The sequence below is a fragment of the Haliaeetus leucocephalus genome, unplaced genomic scaffold (genome assembly GCF_000737465.1).
Source record: "Haliaeetus leucocephalus isolate CR32 unplaced genomic scaffold, Haliaeetus_leucocephalus-4.0 Scaffold678, whole genome shotgun sequence".
Classification (NCBI taxonomy): domain Eukaryota; kingdom Metazoa; phylum Chordata; class Aves; order Accipitriformes; family Accipitridae; genus Haliaeetus; species Haliaeetus leucocephalus.
In genome coordinates, this window is record NW_010973114.1 from 6051842 (window position 1) to 6069906 (window position 18065).

General features: G+C 40.5%; 2 protein-coding genes across 13 annotated transcripts in view; one reads left to right on the forward strand and one right to left on the reverse strand.

The window, feature by feature from the left end:
• ARID4A (AT rich interactive domain 4A (RBP1-like)) overlaps positions 1 to 6369 on the forward strand; it is a 54808-nt gene extending 48439 nt beyond the window's left edge. For all 7 annotated transcript variants that reach the window (XM_010579836.1, XM_010579835.1, XM_010579838.1 and 4 more), the window contains one exon: positions 339 to 6369. In XM_010579836.1, the coding sequence (XP_010578138.1) occupies positions 339 to 442 (104 nt within the window). In that variant the 3' untranslated portion in view covers positions 443 to 6369. The remainder of the gene's footprint in view (positions 1 to 338) is intronic.
• A 348-nt stretch (positions 6370 to 6717) lies between these two features.
• Positions 6718 to 18065, reverse strand: part of TIMM9 (translocase of inner mitochondrial membrane 9 homolog (yeast)) — a 14048-nt gene continuing 2700 nt past the window's right edge. For 4 of the 6 annotated variants that reach the window (XR_775167.1, XR_775165.1, XR_775166.1 and 1 more), the window contains 5 exons: positions 15092 to 15157; positions 14647 to 14742; positions 11528 to 11917; positions 10784 to 10919; positions 6718 to 7100 (listed from right to left, as the gene is read on the reverse strand). Coding sequence is in view for 1 of the 6 variants with exons in the window: in XM_010579834.1 (XP_010578136.1) it covers positions 11783 to 11917; positions 14647 to 14742; positions 15092 to 15130 (270 nt within the window). In the remaining 5 variants the exon portion in view is untranslated. Of the gene's footprint in view, positions 7101 to 10783; positions 10920 to 11504; positions 11918 to 14646; positions 14743 to 15091; positions 15158 to 18065 lie in introns of those variants that run through there. The other 2 variants (XR_775168.1, XM_010579834.1) reach the window with 2 other exon arrangements.

Here is an 18065-nt window from a genome sequence, read left to right on the forward strand (position 1 = left end):
TGGCTTTTTAGAACTTGACCCTAACAAAACATTGACTGTTTTAAAAACTGAGTATTAGAAGTTTGGACTTCCTAGTGCAAGCTCGGTCTGAGTTTTCAATCAGCATAATGACTCATCTGATTTAGCTTTTCAATTGGTCTGTGATGCAGAAAGGGTAAGATTACTCATCCAGTTTACATGAATATAACAGTGAAAGCAATTGACAAAAAAATCCTTTTCAGTTTTCTGTGACTGTGCCTCTTCTTTGAGGTCTTTTAAACAACCTAATAACCAAGAAGACCTTCATTCTGACATGTACTTTGATAATCTGATGCTGATCTGTTGTTCTGTATATTCAGTGTCACATACAGGAGCATCCATGTCATCTGCTTCATCAGACACTGGAATGAGTCCATCATCATCTTCTCCTCCACAAAACGTGCTTGCTGTAGAATGCAGGTGATACACATTTCTCTGCCTTGCCGGCAACTTGCTGCCATGGACATAAATCCTGAAATTCAACCACAGAAAGCACTCAACTGGTTTGACATTGCCAAGTATATTCTGTACACACTTCCACTGCTGGACTGTACCTGTTCTCCCCTCCTACCTTCTTTCTTTTGTTTAATTTACTGTTCAGAGAAATTAAGCTCATTGGTAACTGAAGGTTTGTAGGCACAATGTGACATGCTTGTCATTGTGTTTGGTTTTGTTTCTTTGTTGGTTTTTTTTTTTTTTTTTTTTATTAATGCAGAGAAAGGGCACTTATCAAATTTGAAAAGTTATGTCCAATGAAGCATTCAGCTGTTCTAGGGAGATCTTAGAAAAGCAAGTGCACCAAGCAGACATCAAGTTTTATCAAAAAGAATTGAGTAACTGCTGCACTTTCACTGAGCTGTACGTTAACTCTTGGTGAGTAGTTCCTCTTTGTGGAAGCACTTGCTATACAGAACTGCCAAAGTATGTGTTCAGCAATGTGCCCAGTTTTAAAGGTGTAAATGGGACAAAATAAATTGTGAAAGGAAGTGTAGTTGACTGAAAACTACAGTTGTAATAAGTCTTCCACTTTTTATAGGATTTTTGAGCACACGATTATGCAAATATTTTAATGTTTATTAATGTTTACAGTGGAATTGTGAATAGGTTTTCAGTGGACTATCTTATCCCTTGACAAAAATATTTTGTCTTTTTTCTATGTAATTTCAGAGTTTTTATTTTGTTACAAAAAGACGAAAAATGAAATATATAACAACAGTGAAGTTATTTAACAAGATTTCTAAAGCTGAAATTTTTGTGTAAAATAAGGTATCTTGCAACTTGTTAAATATATTTATTCAGACATTGGATGTTGTATTTTTATGTATTTTTTAAAATATTAATAAAATTGGAAAAAAAATTGTAGGTTAGTTCACTCTTTCGATAAAACATAGTTATCAGTTATGGCTCTTAAGGAGGTTTTATCCAGTAGCTGTGCCTGTATTTCACATGGGTCTGTCTACGTATCCTCCACAACATAGGTCTGTAAGCGGGCATCTGGATTAAACTATGACTTTATTTGGAAACTTTGGCAGTCCTAGTACTTACATTGTTTTGAGGAACAAAATTTATTGGGTTGCCCTTAAGATACTTTGTCACAAGTTCTTATGTTTGCTGTACTGCCGAATGAATTTATATCTCCCAAAGTTGAGATGCAACAATAAAGTAAAGCAACTGTGTATGCTTTGTCTGTGGATTGTCCCACAGACAGATACAGTTTGTAAATAACTCTTCCAAAACCATGTATTTAAAACAGTTTGCATATACATTATGTATAAAAGTGATTTTTTTATCAATTTTTTTATTCATGTTTGTACATTGAAAGGGGTTCTTAACCCCTTTTTCTGTGTTTAATATGCTGTAGAGTAATAACATAGATGCTCTAGACTGTATATCAGGATATTCTGGTTCACACGGCAGAAAGTCAGAACGAAACACTAGTGATGGCGTAGCATTACTAAAATTGATGTTTCTTGAAATTTCATTTTACAACATTTGTCACCTTGTGATTCCAATTCCTTCCATTTTCGCAGAAAATTAAAGAAAAAGTACTCTTGTAAATGCACTTTTTCTGTCTTTTCTTAAGCAAAGCAGAACTATTTCAATGTAAGAAAAATATGGAGCTCACTAGACAGCATTAATAAAGGCCATGTTTTAAACATAGGCTTTATATTCTATTTTTATTTAAGTGATTGTTCTTGTAAATGTCTGGACTTACCTAAATAGGAAAATTAATCTCCATAAATTGTTGTATAGACTTTTTTCAGAGCTAACTTCTACTGTTAATCTTACAATAGCTATGAATAAAAAGCAATACTCATTTAAAAGGAAATAACATGGGTCACATTTTCTCAGATTATCTTCCATGTTTAGTATTTGAAGAAGTAAGTTTTAAATTCAGTGAAATAATAGGATTAATTGTATCTTATGCAGATATCTAACCTCTGTCTATAAGCTGTGTGAAACCTTAAACAGGCATATACACACACTCGGCGTGCACAGATGATGGATGAGCTCCTAACCGTCTGTATTTTGGCATAGGCGTTCACAGTGCGTACACTCACTGCTTCTCCTTATCTCTTAGGAATGTTTAAAATACTGCATGGGAGACTGAAGGTATGGTTCCATGAAATGTGGAAACCCGTTCTAACAGACGGTTGCTCCTTGACACAGAGAACTCACTGCCTTACTTCCTCTTTCCACCTGCTTACCTTGCGCGAGTCCTCATCAGAGAGACAGACAGACTCACACCCACCCACAGCCCCCAGTAACAACTAACATCACTATTCTGGCCGAGCACTAAACCTGCAAGAAAAGGTGGACTTTCTGCCAGGCCACTGGCAAAGCCTCTAGCATGTTACTCATTTCCTAGTTTTATCTTTCTGGCAAGAAGCGTATCAGTTAGCCAGATTATTTGGTAGATGTTTAAAGTAGTTTCTTATGACATTTAAAAATACCACAGGGAAAAGAAGATTAACTATATAATGTGGGATTGCCCTGTACTAAAGGTGAACTCAACAAGAAACCCTAACAGGTCTTTTATTTCTAACTTTACTAGAATGCCCTTATTTCTCCTTTGTTGACATAAAATAAATTCCAAAGTGTCTTCCACTGCCTTAAATGAAAGTTTATGCTGTTGAGGACACAGTAATTATGATTAAACTGAATTGGGATTTTTTTTAGTAAGAGATTAGGTATGTTTGCAAGAGCAATCAATAATAAAGCACCCTCTTGGCAAGCTTCACAGGGTTCTCCTGCCTTCTGATCTTTGAGTTTTTCTCAATGATACATGTTATTTCAAGCCTAGTTAGGAAGTAAAAAAGATACAGTTAAGATTAGGGGATCAAACACTGTTAGAACTGTTAAAAAGAACAGGGCTGTAAGAATTTGGATTCTCCCCCCAACTCCTGCAACTGACAGAACTGGCAGATTTCTGGCAGATTTATTATTTTTGTATTAGCATATATCTGAATGTTGGAAAAAATTTGGAACATTTGCATGCGAGGACATAAGGTAAGAAAAGGTTCATTTCCCTACTTGTTTTAGTTCTTACTTTCTTTCCATAAAGTATACCAGCTACATGTATACTAATGAGCTTTTATTTTCTCTGTAATGTCTAAGTTTAGCAACACCCAGTTAAATCTCCACTTGTTTCTGGCTCCTCGATCAGATTGCTTGTGTTTGAGAAACCTTCTCTTGCTTAATCAGTTTGAACAGATGAGGCAGGAGAAGCAAAGATGTCGGAACAATAATAAGCCATTATTTCAACAGAGGTTATTTCTGTAAATCTGTTTAATCAGTAGTGAAAGAAAAGCGTAACAAGGGCAAGTGAAAGTGTGTATCTTCATGAAGCATAATGTATCTGACCTTCACGGGGAGCAGCAAAGACCTTTAATTTGAAGGACAGCAGTAGAAGAGAACAAGTGATTAAATCACTTCTTCGCTGTTTGTGGTATTTGCACAAGTTCCACTTGAATCGAATTTTTTTTTAAAGGTGCAGTGTTAGAATGATCCAGGCAGAAATTTTTAAAATGGATACATATTCTTATTTTATGTGTAGGGAGCCACATAGTAACAGCTACCAAAATTACACAGGATGGCTTTGATGGGGAGCTGGAAAGAGAATCTGAATCTTAGGATTGTCAATGCCTGTGTCTCAGTCAGACTATCCACTCTTGAGAGAGCATTCTCTCTCCGGATAGGTTTGTCAGTCAGATGGAATTTCACATTACAAAAATGAATATTCTTATAAAATGTTCTTCTTTTCCCCATTAAAAATATTCTTGGAAGCTGAGGCAGCCAAATGGGTTTTCTGGGCAGCATTTACTGGAATTCTTTTATAGCAGTAAGTCTTAAGAAATGCTGCTTTAAGAAAAGAACATGTTTGGTTTGATTGCTTGAAACAAATCTGACAGATTAGCTGGAAGACAGATTTACCAGCTGAAACAAAAGGTGAATGTGTTAACAAAAGTATGTCGAGCCATTTACTTCACTGTGCCCTTGTGTTTCGCAGATATTGTGCAGTAAAATCTTGATTATTTTTACTTCTCTGTACTTGGGATTTTATAATTTGCTACAATGTGCAGGATAAAGACTCTCTCTGGAGATGTAAGGAACATAATAAAGCAGTGGAACCAATGGGGATATTGCCAGAGACAGACTCACTATAATTCCAAGGCTTAGGAAAAAGTTTATAATTTCCTTACACTATTTATCAAGCTATTGCCCTCAAATTGAGAAAATCTGTCACTCTACCATATTATCTTCCACCAAATAGGATGATTTTTTAAGAGGTCTCAGGGGAGTGTAAAATTATTCACCTTTACTAGTTACCACTAAGTATCTGGTATTTATTGGGGGTTTTTGTTTATTTGTTTTGGAAATCTGAGAGTTCCCCAAATTCTACAAGCATTTATTCATCTTGTCCATTGCTTTGGAGGAATATGTAAATTCAGTTTTTTGTGTTACAATGTTATTGGTCTGGATATGTGCAGTTGAGTGGTGGATTTTGTGATTAGTCACAGCCCAATGACAAATACTTGCTGCATTGTCATTTAAAGAAAGCTGAAAAGATAAGGCAATCTTAATTGTGAAAGCAGACTTTTTTTCACCCTTTCTAAGAATAGGGCTTTCTGGCTTTCTCTTTGTTTTGAATTATCTCAGCCCTATTTATGTTGCTATTCCTGCTCCTTCCCATTTTCAGAGAAATCCTACTTTGTGTTTCAGAGCAGGGCTGTGCTGGTTCTGCTTCAGGTCTGCAACTACCTGCTATTTATATTAGTTAGTACCCTGAGGCTGTTGCTTATCCTATACCAATAGTTTTCAAACGTGTAAAAGTGTCTGTCTTTGTTTTATGACACTTAGCTTTAACTCACCAGTACAGCTCACTCATTATGAAAAAAACATGGAAGCATCGCGACGCTTATTTTCTCTATGTTGCGTAGCTAGCCAGCAAAGAAAATCAGCAAAAGAGCTCCATTACAGCTGTGAAAACCTGCAGGTTGTTTATCAGTAGCGTGTTTGCTTAACTCCCACTCTGAGCCTTGTGGGTGAGGGACACAGATGTTACTGGTGCTGTCTCTCTTTCCCTGCTCTTCAGCGTAACCCAACAACATTTCTATTTCAGCCCTGTCAGTGTCTTCAGCTATTTCTAAACTACTCCTCCTCTAATCCCTCATCTGGGTACAGCTTGACCTAATTTGCCATGATCCTGCCAGCTATGCCAGTTACGTAAGGAGGGGTAAGATGCAGAATTTGTATGAAATACTTTGTTATATTGCCCAAGGGTGGGTTTGGGTGGTTTGGTGTTTTTTTTCAACAAGCCACTTAATGTGTATGCGCAGCTTCAAACCATCTCTCTTGATGCTCATTCATTTTCTGAAAATTACCTCCTTTAGGAATGGGAAAGGTTTAAAGCTATTTAAAAAGGGAAAAAAACCCCAAACCCAAACCCTTGATTCCTTCTGCTTCCCACCCTGCGAGCAGCTACTGTGTGCCACCCCAGCAGCTTCTCCGTGGAGTACTGCTTTCTATGGTCAAGTCCACGGCTGCCTGGATTAGGTCGGGTCTCTTACAAGTGCTGCTTTCGACACCCTTCGTTCTTTTTCCTCTTTCATCTCAGTTTACAGCCCTGTCACGGGGGTGGCTCCAGCTCCGCTGCCTTCCCGCCGCCGGACCCCGGAGCCCAGCAGCGCCTCTCCCGCCATGGCCGCAGCATTTCGCTCCCCTCTTCGAGACGTCCTCCCTACGTGCCCTGAAGGCAATATAAACCTGTAAGAAACCTGTGCGCCTTTTTCCTTTCCTCCACACACGCTGACCGCAGGACCCTCCCTCCCCCGCCCCGGCACAGGCAGCCCGCAGCCCCGCTCAAGTTGGCGCCGCGGGTCCCCACGCGTGAGGGGCGGGTTACCGAGGGGTCCCCGGCCTCCCGCACGGCCCCAGCCCGTCCCCTCAGGCCTCTCCGCCACCGCGGGCCCTGGTCAGGCGGCGTTTCGAGGGCCAGCCCCGCCGCCGCCCCCAAACTGAGAGGCGGGAGCTCGGAGGCGGCGGCCCGGGACGCGCTGCCCTGAGGCGGGCGGGAGAACTCGCCGCCATGGCGCTGGGCCGGGCCGCGGAGGCCGGCTGCGCCTTCCCGCCTCGGCGGCCGCGCTCCCCGCTGAGGGGAAGGGGCACCCCGTGGGGTGGCCGATGGGCGCCATCCCCGGGAAGGGCTGGAAGAGCCGGAGGGCCCCGGGGGAGAAGGTGGCAGGGCTGAAGTCCTGCAGCTCTTCTCCTCAGGTCCCGCCGCCGTCCCTGGGGGATCCATGGCTTCCACGGGGCGCTGAGGGACTTTCTCCCGGAGATGTAAGCAAGGACCCACGCAAAAGCACGGCAGGAGAGGCGGCTGACACCCCTTTCCTACCGATGAGGTGGTCAGAGTGTGCCTCGCTGCAAAGGAGGCTTGAAGCCCTCTTCCCTCAGCCATGACCCGAAAGAGAGTTCCTGGCAGGTGTCGGGGCAGCAGCACGCACAGAAATTCAACACATCCTCGGGCAGAGAAAGAGGGGAAGAGGGTCCCCAGTTCTATCTCCTAGGAAGGGCAGGATCTGTAAAATACAGAAATAGCCACCAGCTGGATTTCTACTTTGATTATTTGAAATTTAGATAAGCTCCCCTTCACATTACATAAACAAATGGTGATATGTCAAGTATGCTACCTTTAGTATTTACACAGTAAGCCCAGCTCCCTCGGCAGTCCTCTCGCTTTCCCTCAGATGAAAGTGAGTTACAGAATAAAAAATTTTAACCAGCCGTGGTCTGTTCAAGCATTGCATAAGCATAGACTTTTGGTTTTTTAAGAGTGATTAGGGTCCTTCATATCTCTTTCAGTTACATCTGCTTCTGTATGTGAGGAATCCTGGCAAAACAGACTTGACCATCATTTTACAGTCCTGAACTACTAAAGCTTGAATGTTGAATGCTCCCTGTTGTGTTTACAGAATGAACCTAACACCAAAATGCTAAGGAGCATGAAGTTAAGGTAAAACATAATTTAAAAAAATTCTAATATTTAGCACAATTGTAACTTTAAATTTTAGAGTTCTCTTAATGCTGTCTTCTTGAAACTCAAGGTGCAAGTTATGATGCAAGTTCAGGTACAAGCTCAAATTGCTTTTACAGGTTTTAAAGTTTGAGCCAGACTCATTAAAGCAATTTCAGAGCTGAGCTTAATGGACTTCCCAAGATTTGAACTAGATTCCTCAAATGCTGTGTTCTGACTTCCTAACCTAGCTAATAGAAAATGTTGAAAAAAGAACTGTTGCATAAACTCTAGTTCTCAAAGTTAGAAGAGTACAGAGCAGTGCCTCCTTGCCCTGAAGTTACAGCCACACTCTATCTCTGGGCATTAGGTATTTAACCCACACTTTCCTCACAGAAGACTGCAGTCACATCCTTTCCCTGCCTTCCAACAGACAGCTCAGTAGTGGAAGCTCTCAGGAAGGGGTTACAGAAATTAGGACTTCGCTCCTGTCCTTGAGAGAATTCAAGGAACCTCTATTATAATCTTCCAGATGATTGATCTGATCACTCTGCCAGTACCACTGATGTACAGGGCATTCTGGAGCAAGACTCTCATTTGACCCTTCCCGTTGAAATTGTTCTGTTTTCTGTGGGCTGACTAAGTAATTGCATGCTTTTCTAGCCTTTTGGTTCAGACACTCATTTCAGAAGGAAGGAGCTGTGTTCCTGGCTGTGCTGCAATGAACATCACCTCCAAATGAGCGTCTGTTCACTAGCCCAGTCTCATCATGCCAGTTTTTGGCAGGCTGCACTGCTGTTGCCTTCTCTCCCCTCCAACCTCCACTCTGTGGCTCACTTTTTCCACAGCTTTCTCAGTACTCCTTCCTCAGCAGCACCCTGTTTTTCACCCTTTGCTCCTCTTTCCGTCAGGATTGGTTCCATTCCTGCACCTAACCTAATATGCCTCATCAAGGTGATTCACCTACTGTCCACACACCTTATCTTAAATACTGTTGCCTTTCAGTTAGGATCCAGAGATTAAGCTGCCTCATTTTTAGTCTGATTTTGACTGCATTTCATTATGCCATGCAAGCTTGAAGCTATCCAAGAGGAGGAATGGAGAACACTCCAGATTTAAGCTATGTCATGGAAGTTAGAATACTCTGCTGGGAGAGAAAACATGCAGCCTGGCCTGCCTTTGTGGACGCTCACAGTGGACATGCAGCCAGGCACTGTGGAAATACTGATTTTTGCATTTGCAGTTAAATATTTTTGAGAATCAGGTGCTGGGAGATCTTGCTCCAAGGAGGAAAGACCAGCTGCAACACTGCCAATACATGCTGATAATATATGTGTGAGAGGCACTGAAACACTTTGTGTTCTGAATCATTCTCAACCCACAAGTCCTGTTAACAAAATCGTATCAGTGCTATTTTCTAAATAACATGGTTTGAGCCACCCATCAGGATGTGCGAAGTCATCAAGGAGGCAAAGGGACGTCAAAGCTCACTAAAGCAAGTTAACCTTTTAAGAAAGTTTTCACTGTTGCTTTCTGCAGCACCTGGATGCTTTAGTTACACAGATGCACTTTCCAGCTAAAATATATTTGTATCATCTTTCTTCAATCAGTCACCTGGATTGAAAGATGGCAACATTTTTTGAGTGAAATAGAGCTAGGACAAAACTGGTTATCCAAAAGAGCGAGCCAGTAACTCCATTCTTATCTGCATCTTTGTGCAGTAGCATTGCAAGTTGTTTTCCACTCTAGTTAGCTTTTAAATAGTCATAATTAACAGGTACATCCATAAACAAACTACCGTTGCTATAAGCACATTGCTCCTGTAGAAGTCAGGAGCTTTTGTCTGGCCAGCTTAATTTCAGGGTAGCAGCTATCAACCCGATGCTCGTACTTCAGTGACACTTTTCATCCCACCTATTTGTTTAGTGAGCATGGGAAGAGGCAAGGGGATGTGACATCTAATTAGATTTTAAGAACACAAGTTTTCCCTGGATAACAGGGGGTTAAGGCAGCTTTAAAACTGGAGTAAAAGGAAACTAGGGAAGCTGAAAGTGAGTAATTTATTAACTAAGTCCCTCTAACACTTGCTTAATGTTTTGTACAGTAAATCTGTCTTAACAAATATTTAAACATCTTCCTACACCCAAATCCCCAAACACTGAAACATGAGGGAAAACCACGATATTTTTTTTTTTTAACCCCCCTCACTTGAGCCCCATGGAGCTTTGCCCAGAAGACATGAATATCCTGCGGTCCCATCACTTAAACTCTTCAGTCACTTTTCTGAGCAACTGTTCTCTTTGCACACTAAGATGCAATGGAAAATGGGATAATTTCAGTCACGCATTATTTTCAAATGTTTAAACAAAAAAACCTGCTTTAAAGAAAGCCTTGTATCTTTACTATGGATATATTATTTCTAATTCGCCTAATTGTAGCAAACAATCTAGACAGTTATTCTTTTGAAAAAACAGGACATTGGAGACTTGCTGCCTTATTTTGGGCTCTTTTTTAGCCTATACTATTTTAGAGTTAGCTCTTGGCCATCTCCAAGGTAACAAGGCATGGGCTATGTAGGAAAGAGCTGTGATATGGCTAGTATAAAACATGTAAATGAGACCGTAGGAACATAGTTGTTTCTTCCACCTTTGAAAGGCATATGAACAGATTTCTGTGGAGAGCTGGGGCAGCTTTAAAGAGCAAGCAGAGCAGTGTCCAGTGCAAGTGGCAGGTGTACAGTGCTGCGGTCAGGGCCTAGTAATCCACAGCCTGGAGAGCTGAGAGTTTGAGCAGTAAAGAAAAAAAAGCAGGCAGGAAATCATTCTTTCAAACTGCTGCCAGAAATAAAAAGCAACAGAGAAGGTAACAACAAAAAAGCACGTAGGCAGGCTTCCTGCCATTTCTGTTCCTTATTGTTGCCTTTATACCCAACAACAGAACCTGGCAGCTGACATGAAATAGCTTTGTTTCAGTCTTCATCGGTTGAAATCTCAAAATCAATATGGTAATCCTGATGTTCAGTTCCTTTTGTTACTGTATTTTATTAGTTAGAACTAAAGTAAAATGTGCCTGTTTGTTAGCTATCACTCTACTGTACTAACAATCTGACTGCAGGATTTCAGCTATCAAGATCCTTTCAAAGGACTGGTGTTTTTTGCTAAACCAAAACCACAACATCAAAACAGCTAGCCTCCACAAACTTCTCTCTGTACTCATCCAGCAGCAAAAAAGACGTCGTTTTGTGCATACCTTGTACTTTCTGTTGGCATTCACACAATTGGCATCCACACAATTAAAGGAGAAAACTGCCATCAAGCTCAGTGCTTGGAGCGCATCATGCTTGCATCAGGCAAGGAAGCTGGGTTTGGAGGACCCCTGGGGTTCCCTGAGGGAAACAAGGAGTGCATAGAAGTTGCCCTGGGCACAGGTACTGCTAATGACACACTTCTATTCCTTGTAAATGACCCAGTGAAGCAAGAGGCAAACATAACCTAGGGATAAGCTGGCAGAGCACCCCTGCCTACCTGAACTCATTAGTTACAACAGTTGTCTGCCATTTATAACCACCCTTGGCTTGATGGTCTAATCACCACCATCCAGCACTCTGGGAGAGTGAGAATGATCACAGGGCTCTGTGAGGGTGGCTTAACAGTTGTTCTTCCTGAATTAAGAGAAATAACATATTCACAAATCCCCAGCTGCTGAAACAAAGTCACTAATTCTGTTACCTATCAGCAACTTAAAGCAGCAATGAATGAACAGAACTCTGTAGTAGCTGAGCTGGAATGAGACAACAGCAAACAAAACACTGCTCTCAAGCAGTGCCCTAAAAATGTATCTTTGGAAAGAACATACATACAACGGTACGGTTCCCATTTATTTTATGTGAATTAAATAAAAAAGTGTATTTCCCATATTACACTTTTTTCATCTGAACCAGTCCTAGCAGAAAAGAAGTATAACCCTCCCACCCACCTTGAAATTTAAACATACCAGTCTGTGGGCCCTGGAAAAGTTTGTATCAATATTACTCCATTGTAGAGTGAAAAGGACCTCAGAAACAGACTCCATTGCCCATCCATTATGACTAACTTCTTTTTTAACCCTTCATGGTTTCCACTGTCTGAACAGCATCCAGAAGTCTCTTCTGAGTTGCCAGACATACATGCCAACAGTAGAAAATCCAGAATGTGTTCTTGCCCAATGAACGCTGGCACTGCTTGTAAAGTCTGAACAGAGTGCTCTTGTCTAACGAGGCTGGCCAAGCAGTCCTGCTTTAGCTGCCAGAGCTTCGTTCTGCTGAATATGGTACTCCTGAAATCTCATGGAGATCCTTTGTGTCATTTTTAAATACTTCTGTAGGCAGTGGTCTGAGCAAGTCATCTAGAGCAAGAGGGAAACAGAAGGCTTCAAACAGTAGTTAAAACACTTCCCCAAACAGGACCCAAAATATAATCATATACAGGGATAAATGATTAGGTGACTACATCTCATATTCTGTGTTAAGCCTCAAGATGAGGGCCTAATTACGCACAGCCTCTCTGTGCAGCGGAAAAGGTGAAGTTTAGTTTTTGAGGGATGTCTGAAATGTCTTTTAACATTCCATTCTCATATGAAAGTCTTCATGGAAAACATCTCAGATCTAGAGATACTACCATTTCATCCTTGGGCTCCTCTTGTGAAATTAAAGTATATAAAGCATTTTATTTTGCAATAAATACTAAATCTATTAAATTAGTATCTTTTTTTAATTCTGTTTACAAACACATACTATTTTTGACAGCCAAATATGGTCTCCTCTGTGCTAGCTCAGTTTAAACCTTTTTTGACCTTGTTCCTATTAGCTTTATCAGTCTTCTTGTACTTGCTTGGTTAACCTTCACAAAAGCAACCACAGCACCCTCTGAAGTTTGATCAGTCAGCTGACAGGGAAATAAGTACCAGGGACTATCCCACCCACGGTATTATTTTTTAAATTTAGAGGGTTTTTTTCTTTCTTTAAGTGTAGAGAAAGAGTTAGATCTATTTCTGAGCAACAGTTCTACCAACTGGATATTCTGTATCATGGTTCTAAACCTTGCTATTGCTGTAAAAGTTAACAAATTTAGACAGAAAGGAAAGACAACCACTTTGTGTGATGACTAGAAAACCAGAAATTGCTTTGATTCTGCACAGTATAAAGGGATGAGAAAAGCAGAGGGGCTGAAAATGAACAAGACAAAAAAACCCATGCAGCTGTGCACACCACCCGCCACCCACCATTCTCTCTCCTTCACCTGGCATCAGCTACAGCAAAACCTGTTAAGCAGAAGTTAAGTTTGACTAGAAAACAAATTCTGGAACTACCCCAAGCCACTTCTCCCAGAGGGTGTGGTGTTTATGACATGGTGCCCGGGGAAGTCTAGACTTGCAGCGCAGACTTGCTGTAGGGAAAGAGGTCAGAAGTTGCTTTTTCAAATGTAGAATCTCAAAGGAAATTCCTGGAGGTATTCATCTTAATTATTTAATAAGAAACTACAGCTTTAAATAGAACATAGGAATTTCCATACCAGATCAGACCAGTGGTCCATCTAGACCAGTGTCCTGTTTCCAGCAGGGGTGAGAGCTGGATGCTCTGCAAGAAACCCCGTAATGGATAATTATGGACAAAACTTCCCATAAGAAAGTTTCTTCCTAGCCTCCATCGTTAACAGATGGCTCCTGTACTGCTGGACATGGCTTCTTTGCAGATCACAGAAGCGAGAAAAAAAAAAAAAAGAGTAGATCAGAATCTAAGAATATTTTTTGTATCTAAATAATCTTAATTCCCCTCCAATTAGCATTCTTTGGTTTTGGATCCCAGGTATTTAATGAAAGCTATACGAACAGTTACTTTTAAAGAAATTCTAGTAACACTTTGGGTAGCAGAAGAAAGAAGTATAATCTGTTACTGGAAATCAAATACCATCACAGAAAGGTAAAGAGGTTGTGCCACTAACACTTCTGTCAGTTCTGTTAACTGATACTCCTTGTGTTGTTCAAGCAATTCAAAATCAGTTGGTAAATGTAGTAACAAGACCTCATCCAGAATAATTCTGACCTCCTGTAGCCAATAAAAATTCCACTAAAGCAGATGCAGAGATCAGGGAAACAAGGAATCTGCCTTGGGAAGCTGAGAGCTTTGTTTAGCACAGCAAAACAAAAGCTGAAAGGAGACATGATTTTTGCCTGCGCTGAGGAGTTAAACTCCAAGGAGGCAGAAAATGCTCGAAAACAATGGTTGGTGTAAAACTTTAGGGTTTTTTCCCCTGCCAGCAGAGTCAAGCAAAGTTTATTAGACTTTTAACCAACAAAATTATGAGATTCTGAAACAGCCTCTCAACAGGAGAGGAGAGGCAAAAACCATGCAACTAATCTTACCGAGAGCTTAATCTTTTTTTGCAGATGACTATGTGATGGAGCTCCCTGCAATGCAGAGAAGTGGCTTTAACAGCCAGAGCTTTGGAGGCCTACGTTTCTATGACTCAGTACAATGCAGGGAATGTGGGTAGGTAAACAAGTATTGCAGCAGGACTCTACTTTCACAGAATGAGATGCAGGCTGTAGGTGGGCAACTTCCATGTCCGTAAAGGTACCACCCATCAGAAGTTGAGGCACAAGAACCTCCACTGATAGCTCAGAGAATGAAATACACAGAATTGCAATAAGCAGCCAATACTCAAGCGAGATCAGGAAGATTCCCTCTGTGTATATGTAATGAAAAGACAACAATGACAAAACCTCAAGAGGTCCTAGCCCATAGTTTGTCTCTAGCTGATGATCTAATATATCAAAAGCATTTGGCTTTGGTTGGTTGGTTTCTTTTTGTAAACAGACTGCAAGGGTGCAAAGAAGTATTTGTCATCACTTTTGGACATATTTGGAGAAGCAAAACTACTGACAAGCTATTTCCCTTCTTTCCACAAACTCACTTCCTTTCTCACTTGGAAGCTACATGCCAGACACCTATACTCCACTAAAGACTGCTAACTAGATTTTCAGCTAGTTGAAAGATCAAAACTTTCTAAGTTGCTTCTGAAATTTGAGTGCTACACAGCAGTTCTACCAAAGGGTCATTAAAAGAATTTACCTACCTCTTCTGGTTTAACCTCTCGGCTAGTGAAATCCTTTATGCAATCCAGGAAGCAGTTTTCTGTAAGTTTATTGTATGTTCCAAGAAACTCCTTGAACTACAAATAAAAATTGGACAATGAGTATTTAAAAAAACCCTGCATTAATTTTTCTTACACACAGCTGCAAGGGCCATCTGGTGACACTAACATTTAAAGGACAAGTCACTAAAAAAAAATTTTACTATCAGTCAGAAGATTTCAGCACCAAATGCTGCTAGTACTCAAGTTAGATGCTATAGTGTGTCTGTCAATGGTAAAACGTTTAAGTGTTGGTTGCTGCAGAACTACTGCAGTCTTAACTCAGGTGATAAATTTTTTGTCCTTTTCCATGCCCTACACCTTTTACTCTATGTGACAAAGTAACAGAAGATCTCCAAAGCCACCACTCATGAAGACAGAATCTTACCTGCTTGATCTGATCAGATTCTGATATTTGTCCAGCCATATTCTACCGCCTATTCAGTCACCTATTCTGAAGATAAAAGTTCAGTTTCACACAAAAAGCATACATATGAACTGCAACATTTTACAACAGAATGGAATTTTACACGTCCTTGAAGTGTCTTTAAATGCAACTTCCCTAGCAAACTTTCAAGCCATCCACTTGAAGGAAAGTTATCTATTTGAGATTTATTTAGTTAAAAGAACATCCCAGTTAATTCTGGGTATAAAACCTTCCCAGATCCACCTGTTAACTGCTGTCCTTTAAACACTTTTTAAGCATTTCAAACAGTTAGCAACTTAAAAAAAAAAAGGTTTTATAAATGCTTTCAAACTCAGAAAGTAAAACTAGGGTAGGAGTGGGGGAAGAAGTAAGCAATAACATTTTCTAGCCTTATAGTTTCAGTGACTCTAGATGTCATCTGTAAAAACAGTAAGGAAAAAAGGCAAGTATAAAATGGTAGCCACTCTGAGTAGATGCAGCATAAGCCAGCTTGCATCAGAGAAGCAGACGCCTGGTTTCTATGTAGCTGCATTCTCACCAAACACTTAAACTACAGCAAATGTTCTGGTCATTGAATATAGTGAATTAAATGCAAGAAAACATAGAAGAATGAGAATGGCCTTAAAAGAAGTGAAACAGACAAAGGGAAGAATGAACAGCCATAGATCCAAGAATTTAAGCAAGCATCCTCAAGGAAGACTCACATTCCTAATCCAACACAGTAAACGAGTTAAGGCTTGAAAGTATCCCTGCAGGTTTCCTAGAAGAATACTGCAAGCTAGTCTTCCTTTTCCCTTAATTTACCTATTATCAAAGACATAAGTGATAATGCAAGCTAGTATTACACGTTGATGAGAACAAGATCCTTCAGTTTAATTCACATCAACGTGTGGAAGAAAAATTAGCACTGAAGTGTAATCACATTGTGAAAAAAGTTCATTTAGCCCTTTAGCAAGGACTACTTACAATTAATCTTGTATTATGCTTTGCCAAATTTTGAGCAAGACATTCATGCTTTAGAAAGCTTAAACTATTCCAGTCTCTCAGCAGGGGGAAGGGGGAAGGGTAAGCAAGCCTTCTGAACAAGAACAAAAAGACATTAATAATTATTTCTACAACAGAAGGAAAACTAAGCAACTAAAAATAGCGTTATGTAGCTCCCACAAGCATGCACTCTCCCTATAGCCCCTCGCAGTAGCAGAGCTATTATAACATCTACCTCTTACCATTACACTTTATCACTACACAGGAAGCCAATTCAGGGACTGGAGGTAAAAAGCACATACGATTCTTGGATTTAAGATGCATAACCCCACAACCAAGAATTCCTCATGGGTAGATAGGTGACACAGGTTACTCTTAAGAAGAACCTACAGGATATGGTTGCTCAGAATAAACAAGGCATTACTCAGGTTAATGTAAACCTCTAACTTGTTTTAGGAGAAGTGGACGTGACAACAACTAGCGAAAATGGATGGCAACTCCACTCTCATTTCTCAGCCTGTTAGAAGAAAAATCAGTGACAATTCTATCAAGTCAGTTATTAAATAGAGTTAGAAACCACAGAGAACAGGAGATACGCTTGTTCTCTCCCAAATACAGAAAGCTAAAAGCTTCAACTGTCAGCACCATTTTCTTACACTCAATATTGCTTCATTATGCTTGTTTATAACAAACCTGATCTTTTGTTCTTCTGTGTCTAGTTTGGCAAGCTTAAAATTACAGATTTACTGAACTGCAGTTCCACAAAGCTTTTACACTTGCACTTGGGAAACAGCTCTGATTTAAATCAGCACAATAGCACTATCTGATTTTAAGTGTCTGAAGCACTTGTCCCTCTACAGGTATTTTACACTTTCCACACAGCAGGCAGTGAAATTATACAGCTCTACTGGACCTCTTCAGTAGCTATAAATTACAGGCAGTTGCCTTAACATCTGAAAATGTGCTACCTGAACATTCCCAGAAATGTGCATATGTGGTTTATTGTTAAAGTCTGTTAAACGTATCAAGTATTCCTGTTGTTTGTCCCCTTTCCCCCCAGCCGGGGAAAAAAGCAGGGGGGAAAAAAAAAAAAAAAAAAAAGATGAAAGAGCCTATTACGGGGCTTGGCACCTCAGCTAACACACCACATAGCTTCTTACATAGCTGCTCAAACTACTCCAGCATGCTTCAGGTTTAAGCCTACGCAGCCTGGATTACTCTCTTCTGGGCTAAATGTGATTTGAAAATTCAGCATTGCACTTTTAAACATGTCACACTGAAGGAAGCAGATATCTCTGAATAAACCTCTGCAACAAGGGCCACATGCTCTGCATGTGCTGGTTTACCAGCAAAGTAGCAGCAGCTGGGAAATCTCCCTTCTTTAAGGGCCCTGGAGTTCTTCCAAGTATGTTTTGATGTTCTAAAGAGACATTCTTTTAAGATAAGCCTCTCTGAGCAAAATTAGCAGTTAAGGATAACTTGAGGTTTTGATTTCTCATAGTTAGGCATAATGGATTTTCCATCCTTTTTCCAAAGATAATAAAGGCTTCAGCCTATTCAGACCTATTATCTATGAAAGATCCATCCCAGCTCCCAGCCCTGTTTTAGAATCTGGAAAATGCTTCCAATATTTGCTTCTGCTGCTCCCATTGCCATGGAAACATGAAATCACTACAGAGTGACAGCTTTTTTTAAAAAGGTAAAGCTAGTTTATTATATAAAAACAGTGATTAGGTTAAGGATTCCTAGCTAACCAGGGTCAATCATCTACCCGTTTCCATGGCACAAGGAACAGGAGCCAGAACTACGTATGTCAGAACTCTTCCAAAACCTCTTATCTGTGGGAATACAACTTCCACAGCTGTATCTGGGGAAGAGTTGCGGTCAACAGCTCGATGTCCAAGTAGAGACCCGTGACGAGTGGCATTCCTCAGGGGTCAGTATTGGAACC